The sequence below is a fragment of the Netta rufina genome (assembly GCF_964035555.1).
Source record: "Netta rufina genome assembly, chromosome: 4".
NCBI classification, from domain to species: Eukaryota; Metazoa; Chordata; class Aves; order Anseriformes; family Anatidae; genus Netta; species Netta rufina.
In genome coordinates, this window is record NC_140127.1 from 13,578,935 (window position 1) to 13,598,707 (window position 19,773).

A 19,773-nucleotide genomic window follows, 5' to 3' on the forward strand; every position below is an offset into this window, starting at 1 on the left:
GAACGCATGTGCATAATGAAACCTCTGCCAAGGAAACAAAACGGCCACGAAGTCTTTGCAATATCAGAAGTTGTCCCACAGCCCCTGTTTTGGCCCTGATGAAACCTGTCAGATGTTTGTCCCTCCAGAAAATGACCTCAGCTCCATGGCCTTTAAAGCTGGCTGGTCCATCTGCATGCTACTATTTTTAAAAACCCTAGTTCAATCTTTCATACCATGTTTTCTTGTTTCTTTATATTGCTGTCGGCCCCAGGCTACAGGAAAATATTTTTGCCATTATGCCTGCTGATGTTTCAGCACATTTGCTCCCGTACCCAGCATCTTTCTTATTTCCTGTGATTTTTCTTCCCTAAAGTCATCTTCTCTGCAATTTCCCTCATTTTTTATTCTACCATCCTCTTCTTCAGTCATTTCCCTGTGAGAAAGGTAGGGATGAAACAGCAAGCACGCCGCAGAAGGGTTGTTGTTAGTCCTTCCAGACAAAACTCCCTGTTTCTCTTCCTTGGAGTATATGAAGCAGGCAGGAAAACACGCCCTACCCAACAGCCATTACTTCACAGTCGTTTCAGTTGTAAGAATACAAGAGACGGTGGTCTAAACTAGAAAAATGTTAGCGAGGGTTGCACAGCATGGTTTCAGGTGTGCCAGTGCTCATTTGTAAATCTGGACTGAATGCTGCCAGCATGCTCAAATGAAGAGGGGAGCATTTTTTTGACAGAGCTAGGAAAGTATGGGTTTGTGTGCTTAGATTTTTGGCAGGAAACACATTCTCTCTCCTTCAAATTAGCATTCTAAGACCAGATTTAACCAATTTGCAAAAGGCTAAAAACCACCCAAAACAACCAGAAATTAAATTTAGTTTGAACAGAATGTTTTCTTTTATCCCACAATCCTTTTTATTTTTAATCTTAATTTTTTTCACAATCAAGACAGAAAATGAAAAAAAAAAAAACAACACTTTAGTCTCAAGTCAAAAAGAGATGTATTATTTTTACTTCATTTATTTTTCTTCAGCCTACCAGCAGAAAACTCAGTTATTTGTACCTTTTTCCTCTACTTCGTGCCTGCCTTGCAGCAACAGCCTGACCCTCAAAGAACTTTGTAAGATTGTTCCTGTTTTCTGCGGATGGTGGTGACTGTGTTAGTGTTTGACTTAAAGACTACTGCACTTTTGGGAAGAAATAACTAATAAGAAGCTTGTCTTCCATGCAGCAGTAATGAAGGGGAAGCTGTGGAGAGGTGCTTTACAGAAGGGAAGTTCCCAAGGAACGTTACTTAAATGCATCCTTTTGGGCAGCAGTGAGCTTTGCTGTGTTACATATAATTAATGCAAAAAGTTCAGTCATGTTTTTACACAACACCAGGCATGCATTTTAGTCAGCGTTTAGGGACTGATAGCAGAAGTTGGTTTTGACAGGACTGCGTGGAGGACACCTAAACTGCAGCTTCAAATGCTTGAAAGAATTAGGGAGGTTTGCTATGAGTAGGCCAGTCTGCGAAGGTGCATGGCCCAAGGGAAAATGGATGCATCAAATGCTGAGTAGCAGGGTTTTTTTCTTCTGACACGAGTAAAAATTGCAATTCTTGGAATTTTGCAGTTTTCTGTAGGGCACACACAAACATTGTCTGTCATGATACATGTTAAGCTCCAGGGACAAACTGCAGGAAAATCCTGTCATTGATTTCTATATGTAAAGGGATTTGATGCAGCCATTCTTTAAAGGCCTGGGTGCCAATGGAGGAGGTTAAAATTCAGCCCCTGTGCTGACATGTGGCATTCTTCAGCTGCTTAGGAGATCAGGCAGCTGTAAGAATAGGATCTGGTTTCTATGGCATTAGCCTTGTGTGTTACAAGGAGAAATCATTCAATTTTTGAATATATGTTATCATTGCTCTAATGGGAAGAACAACACATTATCTCCTTTATTTGTCTTATCTATATCATCATACGCCTTAATTCTCTGAAGATGAGCATATGAACGTCTTCAGTTAGATCTCATTAAATCAGATGGGCTGTTGCTGTCAAATTGATGGAAGTAAGTTATTCATTTATAACTGAGCTAATTGATTTACTGAGAGGTAGAAGCTCTGTCTGCAATCTTTCTCTGGAATCTTGCTTTTACAATAAGCACCAGAAATTGAGGGAGGAAGAGAAATATCTGATTCCTAGCTGTTGGAAGATAAGACAATTGGAAATTTCATATGAAGAACCCAGCAGAGTTGGTCATTAAGCCTGAAGGAGAAGTGGGACCTTCATTTAAATGTCATCCTGTGTAATTTCTCCTTATGCCTGGCATATTCCCTATGCATATGCGTTCCAGATTGGAGTGGCATATAATGAAGGAAGATTAGAAAGCAGCAATAGTATTCTTGTACTGGGCTGCTCACAGAAAGGAGATGGGACTAGCTGCCCTGACCCCAATCCTCGTGGCATGGGAGAGGAAAGGGACAACAGGTGAGGAGAGCAAGAAAGAAGGAAAAAAACATTATGGAAAGAGAGAGCTTCTCAAATAATTACACAGTGAATTTCTCTGTAGGTGAGTCATGAATTTTATGACTCAATTAGACAATAAGAGTCTTTTAATAGCAGATACAACCAAACAGCCTACTTGGTTTTCCCTTCCAGCAAGCCTTTATTTGAAGGCTTAAACCTTTTGCTCCTGAGTTAGTATGTTTTTAAGCTAAGAATCACTAGACTTATCACAGAAGTAGTGCCCACTGAGGTAAGGAGCACATCTCTTGTGTGCAAGCGCTAAGCGTTAAATTAACACCTGATTGCTAAATCCATGCAATGGAATTTGTCAGCTTTTTTCCTCTTGTTTGTCTGAGCTATGTCATCTATTTGTGTTTCTTTTTTGTTTCTTCTGTGGGGCTGGGGGCCTGGAGTAATGTCATACTAACAGTTAGGGACAACCTTTTCCCCTGCTTTCTCAATTGCAGATGAAGTCGGGGGAGATGGCTGCCAATATCGCCCGAGAACTTGCGGAGCACACGAAAAACCACTTGTACGCTGGTGATATCACGTACTCCGTGTCTGCCATGGTCCAGCTGGTCAACTTGCTTGATGTGCAGCTCCGAAACCTGACTCCAGGCGGGAAGGACAGCGCTGCACGCAGCTTAAATAAGGTAAAAACAAAGGGCCTAGGGAAAGGACAGGAGGCTGAAGAAAGGTTTGGCTGTCCCTGGAGAGCTATTAGAAATCTCATTCTGAACGAGTGCCATTTTAGGGCAGCCATTCTTTCTTAGTAGACAAGAGTACCTGGCAGTTTTTCGTTTACAGTGCATTTTATTCTGCTGAGAAACAAAACAGTTGTAAATGCCAAGTGTACTGTTGGTGCTGGGAAATGTATACCCTTAGATGTGTAGATATATGTACTCCTGGTACTTCATTGTGGTCTCAGCACTCGTGGCTCAGTATGAGAATAACTCAAGTGATACCATGGCAATTATTGTGGATTTGTGCCAACATGACTGAGACTAGACTTTTGCCCAGCGTTTCCAGTGCTGAATTGTCTGTGAAACGACATGTAATATAATCCAGAAAATTTGAATTTTTAAAACCCTGAGATGCAGAGACAGTCTGAGTTTTGATTTTTCATCTTGTAACATTAAAAGACGCTGGATGTGAAGGTCAAATGGGCACTTTTATGCATAAATATAAACAAAAGCAGATACACGTTTATTTACACTTGAGATACATTTATCAAAGTCACATTAGATGGCAGCTTATTTACATTTAAGGTGCTTAAGATGTTTTAGTATTAGAGGGCCTTTGTAATAATTACCTGTGACAGTCCAGAAGCACATTTCTGCACAGTGACTCTGTGGTTTATCTGCCCTCTGAAGAAAAAGAATTACGAGTCATTTTGTCATTTCTATATTTAAGTGCACCTGCTACATACTAAAGATGCTAGACGTTGCCAATTATGGGAGAAAATATTGGCTGTGGAGTCTGTAAGAATATATTTAAAGCTGAGGTTTTCCTGGGTCCAGAGCCTTCTTCATCACTGAATCTCATGTAAATGCACAGGATGAGAATTATCTGGGACTCAGGCAGTGCATTGTGCAGGCCTGGTCATCAGAACAAAGTGAAGCTGAATCCTGTGGCTACCAGCACATGGTTATATTGGCCACCTACTTAAAATAAGACACCAGATATTGTTCTCAACTGTGTAGTTGGCTCGGACAGTTCGGGCATCCATGTAAGTGAGAACAGAATTTGGTCACAAGGTTATACGGGGAATAAATGATCCCAGCTAAGCCTAAAATTTCTTCCATGTCTTCTGAAGAAACATATTTTTCAGGGAAGTAACGTCTCTCTGTTGTAAAATATTATTGTGGACTTATTCTGTTTTAAATGAGAAGGGCTTCAGGATTGTTTAAAATTACAGCCACATGGGAACTGAAGTCCTGCATATCATGTGCTTTGCATGTGCAAGGAATGGGGTTGTCCTGATGCTTTTAATTAGTGCTGCTTCCAGCTATTTTATAACAAAGTAGGTAATACTTGTATTAACTGTTACATCAGCATAACATTTTTGTTATAATCCAACCATGGTTTTATTTGAAATTATGGCGATATCTGACAATATGAGGTAAAACCAGCAATTAATGTCACCTACTAACGGGTTTCATGATTCTAGTCTGCTTGCTCTTCTGAATATGTCCTAGCCATACCCAACATTTTGTCACTTCAGCTTTGCAATCACATATTTTTCATCTTTTTATATCCTACCTTCCAATATTTGTTCTTATTACACGAAATGGGGTTGTATCTTGGGGAAAGGTGGGAGTTACCGCTGTCACGGGAAGGTTTGGAAAGGCAGAGCTGCTCAGCTCTGCTGTCCCTCCTGTGGCTCCCCGTGCAGATTCCCCCACCACCACCACCATCAGCTTTGCACAAGCAGCTCATACAAATCAATTGCACTCCACATTAAAATTCTGGACCGTGTGGAGTCCTGCAAAACAACGATGCGAGTCAGTGATCCAAATGACAGGCTCGGTAATTTACTTGCTCTCATTCCCCACTTAATTCTTTAGAAGAGCAACTGCTCTGTGTTCATTTAAGAATGCATGAATTCGACTTGGAAGTAGTATCGGGCAAACAAAAGGCAGCAGAGTTACTGCTCCATTTTCCCCTTCACTGATCAAGAGTATTTCCAGAAAAAAAAGAAAAGAAAAAAAAAAAAAAGAAAGAAAAAAAAAAGGAAAAAGTAATTTACAAAGAGTTTTAGTTAGTGTTGTTTAGTCAGAAAGGAGAAATAAAGTAAGCACTAGCCATTAAATATTCTTTTAATCATTAAAGGAAATGTGCTGGGGACTTGCCTTCATGCTCCATCTGAAAGCATTCACCTGTGCTCTTATTTTTTTTATTATTTTTTACAAGCTGATGTACAATGAATTAAGGTAAACTGGCATAATCAGAGTTTTTAAAAGCCATCATCTTTCAGGAGCCACTTTCCTGTCACTAAAAGCGTTGTGCTTTCCACTGGATCAGGCTTAATTAAGGTAATAATCGTTCTATAGTGGACTGGTGAGACCCCCAAGTAGATAGCTCTGTAATTTCCAGCAAGGCTTTCTTTGATCTCCATTTGTGTCTGAAAAGTCTTCATACTGGCCAAGTTTACCCAGAGAAGGTTTCTACTGTTAGAAATTGATGATTTAGAAATTGAAATTAGACACTGCCTGGTACCTGAGTGTACTTTGTTTGTTTCGGAGTCTCAGAACTCTAGGGGACAGATCTGGCTCTCAGCTGTCCTCATGGGATGGCACTGCTGGGAGCTGAGAGTATGTTACCCCGAATCTCCGTGGACAGGCATTTCCAACTCAGGTACATCAGCAAGAAGCAACCCAGCAAAACCAGTGGCTCCGAGCAGCCTGACTTTAGTTGCGCTGCTGCAGAGCGGTCTCATTTCTAGCTCACTGCTGCAGACAGCCTGCAAAGTCCCAGGGAGGTAAATAAGTGCCTGTTTGAATTTCATGACACACTGAAGTGCAGTTATCAGGCAGGAGGCATGCAAGTGCATATCAAAGTACAGTCTTAAATGTGGCTCCTATTAAGAAGGTGGGATTCTTTATGGAAAGGCTATTCAGCATATAAAGTATTTAGACCCAGTAATTACAAAGGAAAGCACAATGCAGTATAAGAGAAAATTGGAAAACTCAGTCCTAAACAAGCAGCTTAATCCAAAGAGGAGAAAATGGCCTCAACTGGAAATACCAAATCTGATTCCCATTTCCTTGTTATAAGCTTTTCAATGGCCATTCATGCATTCAGGAGCTCTGGGCAACGCTCTCTCCCACAGCTTCAGGTGTGATCACACTTGACGTGCTCCAGAGCTGGCATTAAGGTGAGATAAAGCTGGTTGAGAGGCTCTGCCTTGAGCAGGTGTCTCAGGATGAGTCTAGACCTAGATATATCCTGCGTACAGCTTGCTCCCTGCTTGTCCAAAGCTGGGTTATAGCTCACTATGCCATCAGCACTCTCCAGCTGCAGAGCCCACTCTCCTTTCACAAAAATAACCATTATCCCCATCCATCCCAGCCTTGTTTGACATGAAAACTCCAGGCTGTAAGGAGAAGGTTGTCTCTCCTGACCACCTCCACTTTACCTAAGTGTTTCTACCATCTAACAGCTGCTCTTGCAAAGTTCCCAGTGTGTGCTTAACTGAAAAAGGACTAACCTTTATTTCTGGAGCCCGTCCTTCCAGCTTTCCACTGCTGCCTAACTCACATGCTTCCTTTGGTTTGGTTCGTTCTCGAGAGCTGTTTAAAAGAGAAATGAGGTTTTCACATAGGCATTTTCTTCAAAATTTTTTCCCTTGTTCTGTCACTAACTTGTTTTTTCTATTCCGTCTTTAATCTGCTGTCTTTATGGACTCAGCTTCAGAAAAGGGAGCGCTCTTGCAGGGCCTATGTCCAGGTATTTCTTGTGTTTTTAATCCACATGTCCAGTTGTTGTTTGACTGAGTGACTGTGAAGTGGTTCTTGTCTGTCAATCTGATTTTACCACCTGTGTGGCAGCAAGTCCTAAGGTTAAGGTTACAGGATAATGTGATCATTTCATTATTCATTTCCCTTCCACACTTGCCAGGTTGTTCACAGCCTTGACAAAAATGTGGGACAAAAACTCCGAACAAGGAAGTGGGGGGGAAAAAAAGGAGAGATCTGACAAGACCCATTCAGACACTGGAATAAGCAGAACAGTCTGGATGCATGCAATTCCAGAATGCAAAACCCCCTGCTCGCAGAGGTGTCTCCAGACCACCTGGGTTTTGCTAGCAACGTGTCACTCAAATAGCTGCTGCATGCAATTTCTTGCTTTTCCTTCTTCTCTTGCAAATTTAGAAACAATTCAAAATTGCAGCACTTGGCATGAGGAAGGAGGTAGAATCATAATGAAATGCAGAGTGTCCTCGCAGAGGGATATAAGAAGGAGGAGAGTGCTGCAAACTAAATATAGGATTAGGAACATAACATCCCATAAAGTTCACCCAGCTGCGGCCTGAATTTGCAGGCTCACATTGTGTTTACATGAACAAAGTCAAGTCCCAGTGTTTTGGAAAGACCTGCCTGTAGTCTTTTCAAGAGCGGGGCCTTGGGTCATGACGTTATTTATCCTGTCACCTAGGTTTGTAGCACTTGCTCCAGTGACTTTTGTATAAAGCTGTTTGTATACTATGGGTGAGTTAATGCTGCTTTAAGAAATGTGAGTGTTTTACCTCCTAATTTCTGTCTTGTGCTTATGAACTTCGATGTTAAACTTACGGATGGTTGGTCATTATTTATGTGTGTATATATAACAGAGGTGTGAAAATGAAACCCACGTTTGCGGAGGGGGCTGTCAATACCTGATTTTTTTTCTGCATAGTGGAAGTTCCTACAGCTCATACTGACTTTATTTTGTGAGTGCATACTTCATTTAATCTGGAAGATTAGATGGCTTAGATTTCTAGGGCATTAAATATAAAACAGTTCACCTCTGTGCTGGTAGCGTGTCTGTCTTCCCTTTGGCCATGACAGCAAGCCATCCCTCATCTGTTCCCTAACATAAACGTTAATGGATAAAGATGAGTTATGGACTTACACGTATCATATCTGGACTGACCTCCCTTAGGATCATTTATCATTTTAAGGAAATTTTACCCTTCAGTGCTTACTCCCAGTTTGGCTATCTTGTCTACGGTTGAAACATGGTGAAGCTGGTTTGACCATGGACTGCACGCTCCTGTTGGGGATATTGGATGCTACTCAACCTTGTCCTTTCCTTAGCTGCACAGGTGCACTCTGCAGACTCATTGCAGGCTCCTGGTCTTTTTGTCTTCTTTCGAACAGTACTGAATAGTGGATTTAATATACTCTACAGAAATCTTGGCATTGATAGAATAAAATCTTGAATTCTGCATAGACTTAAGCTTACCATTAATTTCAAGGACTCCTTGCCTTTCACTTGGAAAGGCTACTTCTATGTTTAAACATTAATCATTTGCCTACCTCTGTAGTAGACCAAAGCTGATGAAAGCTCATTGCCTAAGCTGTTTAGTGTAAATATGAACAAAGCTGGTAAATCTATTGAAGAGGACAGTCCTGTAATGGAGGGCTTGAAGAAGGAATTAGATGACCTAATTGAACCTTTCCAGCTCAGCCTTGTAATATATGGAGGTAAAATAATGTATCTAGACATATTTTCATACAGTATGTTTCCATTTGGAAAATCGTGTTGCTGAAGTCAGCAAAAAATCTTGTGGGGGGAGTGTTTGTCTGTGATAGCAATTAAACGTGACTGCAGGTATTCCTGTTACAGGCCACTTCTGCTTTACCAGGCAGTGAAATGTCTGGGCTGGCAAAGACAACTTAGCAATAATTTTTCAACAGATTTTAAATGGGGAAGGCCCAGATCTTGTGAAGTCGCTGGGAGGTGAATGCTCCGTGGAACTATGCCACCGATGGCAGAGAAATTGAGTTTTCAGCATTGCTGACATGATCTCCTTTTGCTGGTCCCTTTGTCATGAAGCGCATCCACAGCTGTGCTCCCTAGGCAAGGGAAAACACCGTACAGTTTATGTGAGAGATGCTCAGTAACTATAAAAATCAAATGTGCAATTGAAAACAGGTGAATTTGTGGGAAGGGGAGGGTAACTTGAGAAGATGATAATTACTGATATCAGTCTTAGTGGTTTCTTTGGGCTGACAAAACCTAAGTGGTTAGGACAGAGCCCCTGTGCCAGCTGAGGTGTAAAGTCCTATAAAGTCCAAAATAAATTAATAATATAAATAAATGTGTAAAATGGAACTGGAAATGTTCTGAGTTATTCAAAGATGAAACAGTGGGGACGCAGTATCAGCTTACCATCTTATTTTTCTGGGTAATGTCATAGTTAAAACAAGTATTGATTAGATATGTCTGTAAAATGCCACAATATTTATTGAGTTATAAACTCGGGGATTTTATTTAGTGAAGACAGAGATTATGGATGCTCCTCTTTTAGTTGCAAATGTGGTAGATGATCTCTTTTCTCTCAAAAATCCAACATGAGCCAATCTGACGGGTGGTACGATAAATACGTGTTAATATAACGACCAGACAACAGCTTGGGGGTTTGCCAATCGCCGTGATGTTTAAGAAACTGCAGCATCAATTTTAATTTGTGATAGTAGGAGTCGCCTAGATGGGCTGAGCTTACAGAGGTGGATGTCCAACAGGGGTGGGGTGAGTGGACTTGGAAGGGTTCTCCATCGGCTAAGGAGAGCTTGGAGCAGGTGACTGGCATTTTAGTGGCTGAAGATCTCTGCACCAATTCCCCTTGGAGCTGCATCTCCCCGCATTACTCAGGCCCACCTTTCCGCAGTTCCGGGCAGTCTATTTTGGGAATGGAAGGAAGAAGTCTTTGTGCAGGAGAGTGAGTCACAATGGGTGACACATGGGGTGAGTGTAGCCTCATTTGGTGACTGATGTGTGACATAAGCTGGTCAGAATTTTCTGGATTTTTTAATTTTTTTTTCCAGAACTTACTCATTTTCTGAAGGTGTTTCTCCTTATAGTGAAGCTCTGGAGTGGAAGGAAACACTAAACATTTGTCTGCTGAGAGCTGTGAAACTTGGTTTGGTGTCACAGATTTCTTCCATGCCCTTCAGCAAGTGACGCATGCTCACTGTTTCCCAGCTCCTCATCTCATAATACTGTGCATACAATCCCCCTGACCTCTGGGAATACGAGAAGGGTAATAAAGTTAAAAATAAATAAATAAATAAATACACACAAAACCAAACCAAAACATTCAGATATTGTAATAAGGGAGGCCCTATTAACATGGAATTCTTAAACATGGGAAACACAAGCTTTTAATAAAAGCTCACACCACACAGTCCAGACATGCAGAGCCCTCTTGAGCACGTGTGTGCTCTTGATTAGAGCGTCTGAGCTCACCTCCTTGCTCTGCTTGGATTTTGTGGTCTGCAGCTGAGAGGCATCATGAAGCCAGGCAGCAGCCCCTTCCCACGTGAAACTGCGTGCTGCATTTGAGATGCAGATCTCAGAGGGCAAAAACTTCCCGGGGGGGTCCCATTATTATAATTATTTTATTTTTTTTAAGCCAGCCTCAGTTTCTTCAAAGCTGGAGGATGGTGAATACAATAGATAGACTGAGTGGCTGTTCTGTGGGAGGTGTGGAAGGAAGCAGCAGAGCGTTGCTTTTGCAGCATTTTCCTGGCTTAACAGCATTTTCTGCTCTGGTTCCTGCTATCCTCTGGGCTGTCCTGTAAACCAGTTGGCTCTGTTTTGTAATTCAGGGCTTGTCTGTACACTACATGGAGATTATGGAGGTGCCACCCACCCCATGAGGACCCCAAGAGCATCTGGGTGCAGGTGGCATTGCAGCCACCAGCGAGGCCAGTGCTGAGAGCCTGGCAGGGTCCAGGTAGCAGATGGCAGCCGGTGGCTGCAGTCAGCCTCAGCCTTCCAGTTCTCCTGGAAGTTTTCTGAACACCTCACCCTTGTAACACAGGCTGTTGGAATTGCTGTACTAAGCAAAAATGAAAGGCTTTCCCCCAGGGGATTCAAGCCATTAAGTTTAGGACTGAGTAAAAGAAGAGACTTTTTTTCTATTCTTTTTTCAAACCCAGCAGCTCTCGGTAGATAAAAGGTATGTCTGGGACTTTGCCAGTAATATTTAAAGTGGATTAATTCTGTTTTTTCTCCTTCTTGCTTGCTTGCTCAGTTGGCTCAAACTTCTGTGAGGATGAAACGAAAGAAACTTGTAGCTCTTGAGACGGAGAGTAAATTGAATTACGCCACGTTTAGCTGTGTTCTTGTTGTGCCTGCAACAAGAAAGACTCTAACCTCCATTTATAGAGAAAGGGGCAAATTAATGAGGATTTTCGAGTTCCTTGTTTGGTCACTTAATTGGCTGTATGACAAAGAGCTCCGCGGTGCGTGTCAGACAACTTTCAGAGTCCTCTAATGATTTGTGCCTTGCTCAACTCCTGATGCTATTCTGCGTGGCCTGTCAGGAGAGGTATCGTTGTTAAAGTGGCTGGAATAAATTGGTTAGCAGTGTGCATACAATGTAGGATATTAGCTATAGCTATGGGGAGTACTTTCAGCAGCTTTTTCAAGATAGCTAGATGTTTGCCCCTAAGCATCAAAGTGCCCCAAACTTTCATTTAATATAATTAAAAGGACATCTGAAAGAAGTGTGACTCACAGCAGGGTTCTGTGGGTTGGTAGCCCTTTTGTTAAAACTCTGTGAACTTAATATACTTCACAGCTTGATAAACCTGCACTTGATTTGTGTCAGTAAGAGCAAAAATATAAATCCCCACCCCGCATGTTTCTGCTGCACTGAGCCTGTTGTTAGGGGAGAGGAGGATCAAAGCCGCAGCCTTGGGTTTGTGGCTGGAATCCCAAATTCTTCACGTAAATATTAAAAAGGAATATGACCACGAGTTCCTTTACCTACAGCTAAGCTACATATATGATGATACTGTCACATGTAACACAGCAAAACTGAAAAAAAAATGTTTTCTGTGTTACTGTGTGCTTACTTTCTGCTTTAGGCTGACTCAGCCCTTAAACCTGGTGGCACAGGAAAAAGTCTCAATACGAGTTACCGTAGAGGCCAGTGGGGGATGTCCCTTTAATTTGGACCACTGGGAGAAAAGAAGAATCTCATGGCCACCCTAGGAGTTCCCTTGAAGGCTATGGATATTCCATCAAAGAAGCTCTTATTGTTTGCAAGCCATTTTTTTTTTTTTCTACATCTTTACTCACTTCCCCTGTGTAATTATTCTAGCAGTTGCTTGTATAGTCTCAAATCCCAAACAGTAGGGCAGCAAATACAGATGATTCATAAATGCAGTTTTCAGCTTATTCTGCAGGGAAGATCTCATTAGATGAAACAGATCATATGTTATTTCCTTCTTCCCAATCAATTGCTTTTATTTCAGTCCTACAGATGCCTTCTGACCTTAAAATATTCTTCCTCATATACTAAGCAAAGTAAAAAACCATACCCTGTAATTTGTAACCACCTTTTATTTCTTAGATCTCCTATTTTTTATTATTTTTTTTTGTGCTCCCACTAGGAGATTACTGGTAGTTCAAGGCCAAGATTGCAAACCTTGCATGCCTAGTGCAAGACCGTTAATTCCATAAGAAAGCTTTTGTAGATGGCCTAATTGTAATAAAGGTCAGTGCCTTTATTCCCACTGCAGTGAGTTCTCAGCGCCGCTGAAATTCAGGCTCTTTCTGATTCGGTACAGTTCCTGTGCCTGGAGCAGACACATTTTCTGTAGCATTTAAAAGAGGAGATTGCATGCTCTTTCTTGAAAACCTATACCCTGAATCTATGGAGTCATTTTGGAAATTCCTCTGCAAGGCCAGTTGAAGATCTCTACCTGCCTTCACCGTGAGTAGTAATCGTGGGTTTTGGTTCAGTTCGCCAAAACTGATGCCATCAGTTGCCAGTCACCTGCTCTGGTATTAGACATGGACTGGTGTTTCTGGGTGAGTCTTGAAGGCAGATGTGGAGATTAGCAGTAGGTATTCTAATGATTTTAATTTTTAACCATGGTTCAGATAGATTCAATCTAAATATGTGTCTATCCATTTCAGTGATTATTGCTGTTGTTTTCTTCTGACCAAATTGCTTTGCAAAAAGCCTTAGACATTGGCTGGGCTTCCCTGTAAGGAATTGTCTCCAGTGTGCTTATTTATGCTTTGACCAGAGACTAATTTTAATTTGGAATAATAAATGACAAGAAGAAAAAAACATGCAAAGGTGAAGAGCCTTGTCAGACATATTTGAATGCCCATCTCAGCTAAGAAACAGGATGTAATGCAATCGTTTAGCCAAAAAGACCCTTTTCTTGTTTAGGGAACTGAGGAAATAACGTGTGCTTCTATTTTTGACCTAAGTCCTACATAGCAGACGACTGTTTCAGTATGATTGGTGACCCTGTTGTAGAGGGTTTGGGGTGCTCTTCTGAAGTCCATCATTTCATGAGCTGGTCCCTTTCAGTGCAATTACCTTGCCAGAACCAGATCTCCTCACATGCCCAAATCCAGGCTTTCATCCCCATCTTCTTATCTGGAGTGCCCGTTTTGGCTATACCAGGTATATTCAGAGTTAATGGGAGCTTCTCTGGTACTGGTACTTTTTAGGGCCAGAGGCAACAATTGCACAGCTTCCAGCGGAACTTGTCTTCAATATCATTGATTGTGCCTTTAACTCAATTAGTTTGGAGTCTTGCAAATATTGATAGCTTTAAAAAAGGGGTTATTTTGGCACTGGGTGTTTCATATGAATACAGACAAAAATGAGCTATTCTTGAGCAAGGAGGCAGGTAAGCTCTTTTAAAGTACTACTAGTTTCTAGTAGAAAGAAGGGAAAAAAGAGCACAATATTGCAATCATTGAACCATATCCGCATTTCAGTGCGTCTACTCTCTGAAGTGTTTTTCATTTTCACTGTGCACTTTAGACCTGAAAGGGTTTTCGTGCTTTTTTTTCTCCACCAATTTACCATAAAATCTCAAGCTGCTATTAAAAAGTGGGCTAATAACATTTTTTGCATGCTTTGAATAAAGATGACGATGCACTTGTTTTGGAGTAGTACCCAGAGGCCTCAAGCAGGACCAGAACCTCAACCTGTAAGCACAGCCAAAAGCTGCATCTATGTGATTGCCCTCTATGGTCTTAGCACCACTGTTCTAGGAAAGAGTGAGCAAACCTTTCTTAGCGAAGCTGTACCAACAAACACCTTTTGTGCAGGGGCAGCTGTACAAGCACTGCTTTTTTTTTTTTTTTTTTTTTTTTATGCACCAGCCATGATTTCAGTCTATCAATGCAAAGCACAGCTTTGTTGACGGAGCTCCTTCTGTACTAATTTTTCAAAGTGCATTGCATCAAGTATTCCTGTTAGGTCAAGGAAGACGAGTGTTAGCAGTGTGAGATAGGGTTTTATAAGTTATAAAAAGCACATAGTTTTAGTAGAAATGTCATTGCAAAAGTGGTGCTTTAATGCCATATGCCACTGTCCTTTTCACCCAGTGCCGCTACAGGAGCTTAGACTTTGATATAAGATGCATGCAAAATAATTTATACTGTTTCCAGTCTCATCTTAAGGAGGTGCTGTTTTGTAAGGAAGGACAACCCGTGAATTTGAAAATTACTGAGCAGAGGCGCTCAACCAGCGTTCCCTGTAGGGCTTGCTGGTATTCACTTGGCACGAAGCAATATTTTCTCACACACCCTTGAAAATGTACTCCAGTCCTAAATTCATTGGGGTTTGCGTTCTTCCATCAGCTGCTTAGTGAAAGGCTAAAATGAACTATAAACATTTAGGATCTAACGCCTTTAGGACCTAGCACCAGGAGAGTTGGTTAAGCACAGCACAACGAGCTCTGGTCCAAAATCGGCAATGAGATTAGCAGGCCTGACATCTCTTGGTAATTTTGAGGTTCAATTCCCAGCTGAAGACAGATTTTACATTACAGAGCCTACTTTTGTCAAACAGCAATGCTTTAGGTGTTGTTATGGTGAGAGACAAACAAAGGGATGTGGTGTCGCTGGGTATGTACTATCCTGTAGGTTTAAACCATGTGTCATATAGACAGATATTCTTGCCAGGCATTTCTAGAGGGGGAGAAGATAAAAATAAATCAACATGCAAAATTCAGTTTTATGGAATGAAGCAGCTGTCACAGAGGAAATCAATGGGACATATATGATCAGCCTTTTAGTGATGTGTAATTACTGTGAGACTCCTAATTAGTTGCCCTTTTGACAACGCAGCTTTTAATACCAATTTATAAGTGTTTGAGAAGGAAGTCTTACATGTTGTTTCTGTATTGTAACCTCGGGACAAAATCAAGAAACCATGAGCATATGCCCTTATCTGGGAAAAAAAAAAATCTCCCTGTGCAATTTATTAACATTTATTTACATTGAATGTATACTCTGTGAGGCTGTATAGCCACCTAATGAAAGGAATTGCCATCCTGGGATTTATCTTCCACTCTTGGCATTACTCTTTTCTTAATGTCCAGTTGAAGCCACTGTTGGAGACAGAATATTAGACTCATTGGACCTGTCATCAGACCCAGAATGGTTGTTCTGTATGGGCTTGCATTAAGGGGGTTTAGCATTCAGTGATTGTATAGGTACCCTGATACCGTAGTCAGCATACAGCTACACCTACAGATCTCAGGATAAAAAAACAGATGGGACGTCTTCTTTCTTGGTGCTCTTTTTCCCTCATTTATCCGTACTTTAAGGCTGCAAACAAGCAAGCTATGCCTTTTGAAAGCACTCCCTTGATGTCATTTAAGTTACTTTTGTCCTTCTCCCTGGGCATATATGTGCGTATGCTGTTCATTCTTAAAGCCTCTGCAACCTTGGCATTGGTTTTGTGCTGTGCTGTAGGGGACATAGAGTTATGTTGGAGTCCATGAGGCTCACAAGAGTGCTTTGGCTCACTTGGAAGTTGTTCATCTAGTTGAGCTGCTTTTGGAAGAGGAATAAGACAGGGGAGAGAAGAAAAATACAACAGTGGAATACCTTCAGCTTGGGAAGCAGGGACAAGGTCTTCAGTAAGGGTTCATGCAGAACCCTTAAATAGGTTTTGTGTCCTTCAGGGACAGGATTAAACTCACGTGTCTTTGGGTACCTATATGAAGATGATCCTTCCTTCTACTTTGACTGGGAAGAGACACTAGAGAGCTTCTGGGCTCCTGACTGTGCTGCATGTTAAATTCTTGAAGCAAGGTGGGATGGAGCCGAGTCAAAACTTCCTTAGCTCCCTCTGAAAATACCCACCTTTATCACCATCACCAAGGGTCTCAGATAAAACCCAACAAGTCATCAGCTCCCTAGCAGACCTGTCTCATGCTTTCTTCATTTCAAAGGTCATCTGTCAGGGCTAACCCTTCTGCTGGTCACTGAGAGGCTTTGCTGGAAGATTGGCACTGCTGCTCCTATGCTGGAGCTTCATCAGACCACAAAGTCATTGCAGTTGGTGCCAAACCCACCTAAACCACAAAGCCTCAGCTTAAATGCAAAGACACAGGCAAGTACTTGTCCCATGTGCCTGACTTTCCTCAGTTCCTGGTTCCCTGCCCAACTTTTCCCAGTTGGCATCTCTGTCTCAAGAGACACTGTTGCTTTAACAGCTGTTTGGTTTCATTTAAACACCTACCTCAGCTCATGTCCAAAATGCAAACATTTCATTAGCACCTCATCTCCTTGGCTTCAGCCTGCAGCACTCAGCCATAATGAAGTGCTGCACTCAGAAATATAATGCGGGGAACACTTGATTAATGCACTGAGGCAGGTGAGGGGATTGACCCTCTGGGAAAAGCTATGGACTAAATTCATCTTGGTTGTAATGCCAGTGATGACAGTCTACCAACTTCACTCAGATCTCTGCTAAGGACCCGAACCAAAGTCCTTGGAAATCTTTCCAGAGTTTTAGTGTCAGACCCAGGATCCAAAGTGATATGATGTAGCTGATTTCAAGTTTAGTCATTTCTAGAGGATGCTCAGCATCACGATGCCCATTGGATGGAGAGCACACATTTTGCAGGAGGAATCTAACCGAGGTTCTCTGTCAAGCTTTGTATGCATACATGCACGATGCTTTGTTAATAAATAAATAAATAAGTGCTAATTTATTTTTTTTTTTCCTGGGGAAATATCTTTGCAGCATAAGTTTAACCATAACACAAATATGTCATCATCTGTTTCATATTTAGACAAATAAGCATTGCCTTTCCATCCACAGCCAGGAGCTAGATCTGCTGCAAAGACTATTTCCACCACTCAGATATTGATGAAAGCGTATTGTTTTAGCAGAGATTTAAAAACACTATTAACAACTGAGCTAAATAGAAGTAAGGCAAATTGTAGTCTGCACAGTAATATTGAAAGGTGAGAAAAATCCTTGTTTTCTGCTTTCAAGGAATATAAGATCTTTGTGAGAAAACTCCATGTTGTGTAGAGCCAGCACAGCAAAATAGTTGATTTTTTTGGTGACTGTGAAAGAATAACACCTCCTTTTTGCCTGAAAGGAGATAAGCTACCAAAGTAAACTACTGAATTTTATTAAGAGCTACAGCGATTAGGCTTCAAGATTTTAAAATGCTGAAAAAAAACCCCACACTTAAACGCAATGTTTTTTTAGTATTTCTTTTTGGCTGTTGAAGTTGCTAACCTGTTTTTTCTGTGCACACACCACATTTGTTAAGATAATTTTTAGACTACTTAGGAAAATTAGTTTAATAATTAGTTTAAGAAATTGATGTATGGTTAGTAATTTCTGCTTAACAGCAAATGAGAACAGGATCCCAGCTCTGGAATGTAAAAGCTTTACAAGAAAAAGATTTTTGCAGTGGCAATAAAGGAAGAGATTTTCTGCCATTTCAGTTTGCTTCAGTGATGAAAGCATTGACTACTTTATACTTTGGAAACCAAGCTGTGAGGCTCAGGAGAAATGTTGTCTATTAATCACAGGACCAGGGCAATAGCTTCCAGGGAGGGAAAGATCTGCTGAAGGTAAAGGAGAGATTTGTCAGAAAAGCAACTGAGTTAAGTTGTCATTAATTAGGTTGGAGAGTAGGGGCTTTTTACTGTCAGGGTGCCTGATTCTGCCTCTGTCTTCCAACAGGAGCTGTGGTGATATGAGAAACATCCAACCTGAAGGACATTTAAGATTAGGATGCACATGGCATTATCTAAGTGAAACGTCTTTGCTGGGATTAAAAGCACTAGCAGTGGCAGGTCTAGATGTCCTTGCTTCTCCTTGAACCTTGTTGTAATTGAAAATTCTTGAAGGTCACATGGAGATAACAATAAAATCCAATTCTGGTTCAGTGTGACCCAGAGTTGACATCAGCATGCCTTGCACTGGGAATCATAGAATCACTAAGGTTGGAAAAGATCTCCAAGATCATTTGGTCCAACCATCCCCCTACCATCACTGTCACCCACTAAGCCATGTCCCCAAGCACCATGTCCCACTTTTCCTTGAACACCCCCAGGGACGGTGACTCCACCACCTCCCTGGGCAACTCGTCCCAATGCCTGACTGCTCTTTCTGAGAAGAAATGTCTCCTCATTTCCAACCTGAACCTCCCCTGGGGCAACTTGAGGCCATTCCCTCTAATCCTGTTACTAGTTATCTGTGAGAAGGGGCTAACCCCCAGCTCCCTACACCTTCCTTTCAGGTAGATGGAGAGAGTAATGAGGCATTTGTGCCATGTGTTACTATTGTAATGCTCTTCCTTAGAATTCTGCTGGAGAACAGTCAGGAGTAAATACTGAAGTATTTTCATTAAAGTGAGCCATGGAGGGTACTTTAGGCTTGCAACATGTAGAAATCCCATGGGAATGTCTTTGCTTTGAAGATCAGAGGTATGGGTTTGATGACTGCGCTTTCAACACGCAGAAAATTGTTGAGAATGGCGCCTTCATCTCAAAGGGCAGGTTGGATTCTGTAGTCAGCGATGGATGGTAATGGAGGTGTTTCTTTGTGGGGCAGGCCTGCCTCATAGCTAGACACTAACCAGCAGAAGAAAACACTGTCAAAGTATATTATTTATCTCCGCACTATCAGTTTCACCAGCTGGTGTGGCTGGTCTCACCGAAAATCCTTGCCTGGAAGACAGCTGAGTCGGTTCTGCTTAGTTACTAAGCAGAGGTCTAAGGCTGAGCAAAACCTTCAGGTTGGGTAGGCCTCTAGCGCTGTAATTTAGCGATCACAAGGCCGGCGTGGTTCCGTGTGACCCTGGATGTGCTCCTAGATTAACCTGTGGGAAGCTCTCCATGGGAAAGCTCTTTGTGCAGGGCAGCCCGGGGCGCAAGGTGCACCACAGGAGGTCCTGAGGTTGTTACTGTGGGGCCGGCTCCTTCCTGAACGGAGCAATTTGAAATGTCACGGCTTATCAAAGTCTCTGTGGGGGCACCTGCTGGTTCTCTGGATGAAGCGGCGTAACTCAACTCTCTCTGCATCGCCGTGACAGCCTGACAGAGGTTATGTGATGGGAAGTGTTCTCTATCGAGCCTAACCCATGCAGATAGTTCCTGAATAGCTTCCATGAGTGCCCCAGCCCTGCTTCCGAATTCTGGTGCAGGCGATAGCAGCAACCTGCTTCACAAATGGGTTTTGAAATATATTTTCATGCACGTTTCCTTAGGGATTTCTCCACCCCTACTCTGCCACCCCTAGTTCTTAATTCCTTCTTAATCTGAGCAGTCTGCGTTAGAATAAAATCAAGACC

The 19,773-nt window shown here is 41.9% G+C and overlaps 1 protein-coding gene across 17 annotated transcripts in view; it reads left to right on the top strand.

The window, feature by feature from the left end:
• Positions 1-19,773, top strand: part of ADGRL3 (adhesion G protein-coupled receptor L3) — a gene marked incomplete at both ends in the record, with an annotated part of 315,376 nt that overhangs the window by 223,280 nt on the left and 72,323 nt on the right. For 13 of the 17 annotated variants that reach the window (XM_084285913.1, XM_084285908.1, XM_084285910.1 and 10 more), the window contains 2 exons: positions 2,941-3,126; positions 6,884-6,922. In XM_084285913.1, coding sequence (XP_084142039.1) covers positions 2,941-3,126; positions 6,884-6,922 — 225 coding nt within the window. The remainder of the gene's footprint in view (positions 1-2,940; positions 3,127-6,883; positions 6,923-19,773) is intronic. The other 4 variants (XM_084285899.1, XM_084285900.1, XM_084285912.1 and 1 more) reach the window with 1 other exon arrangement.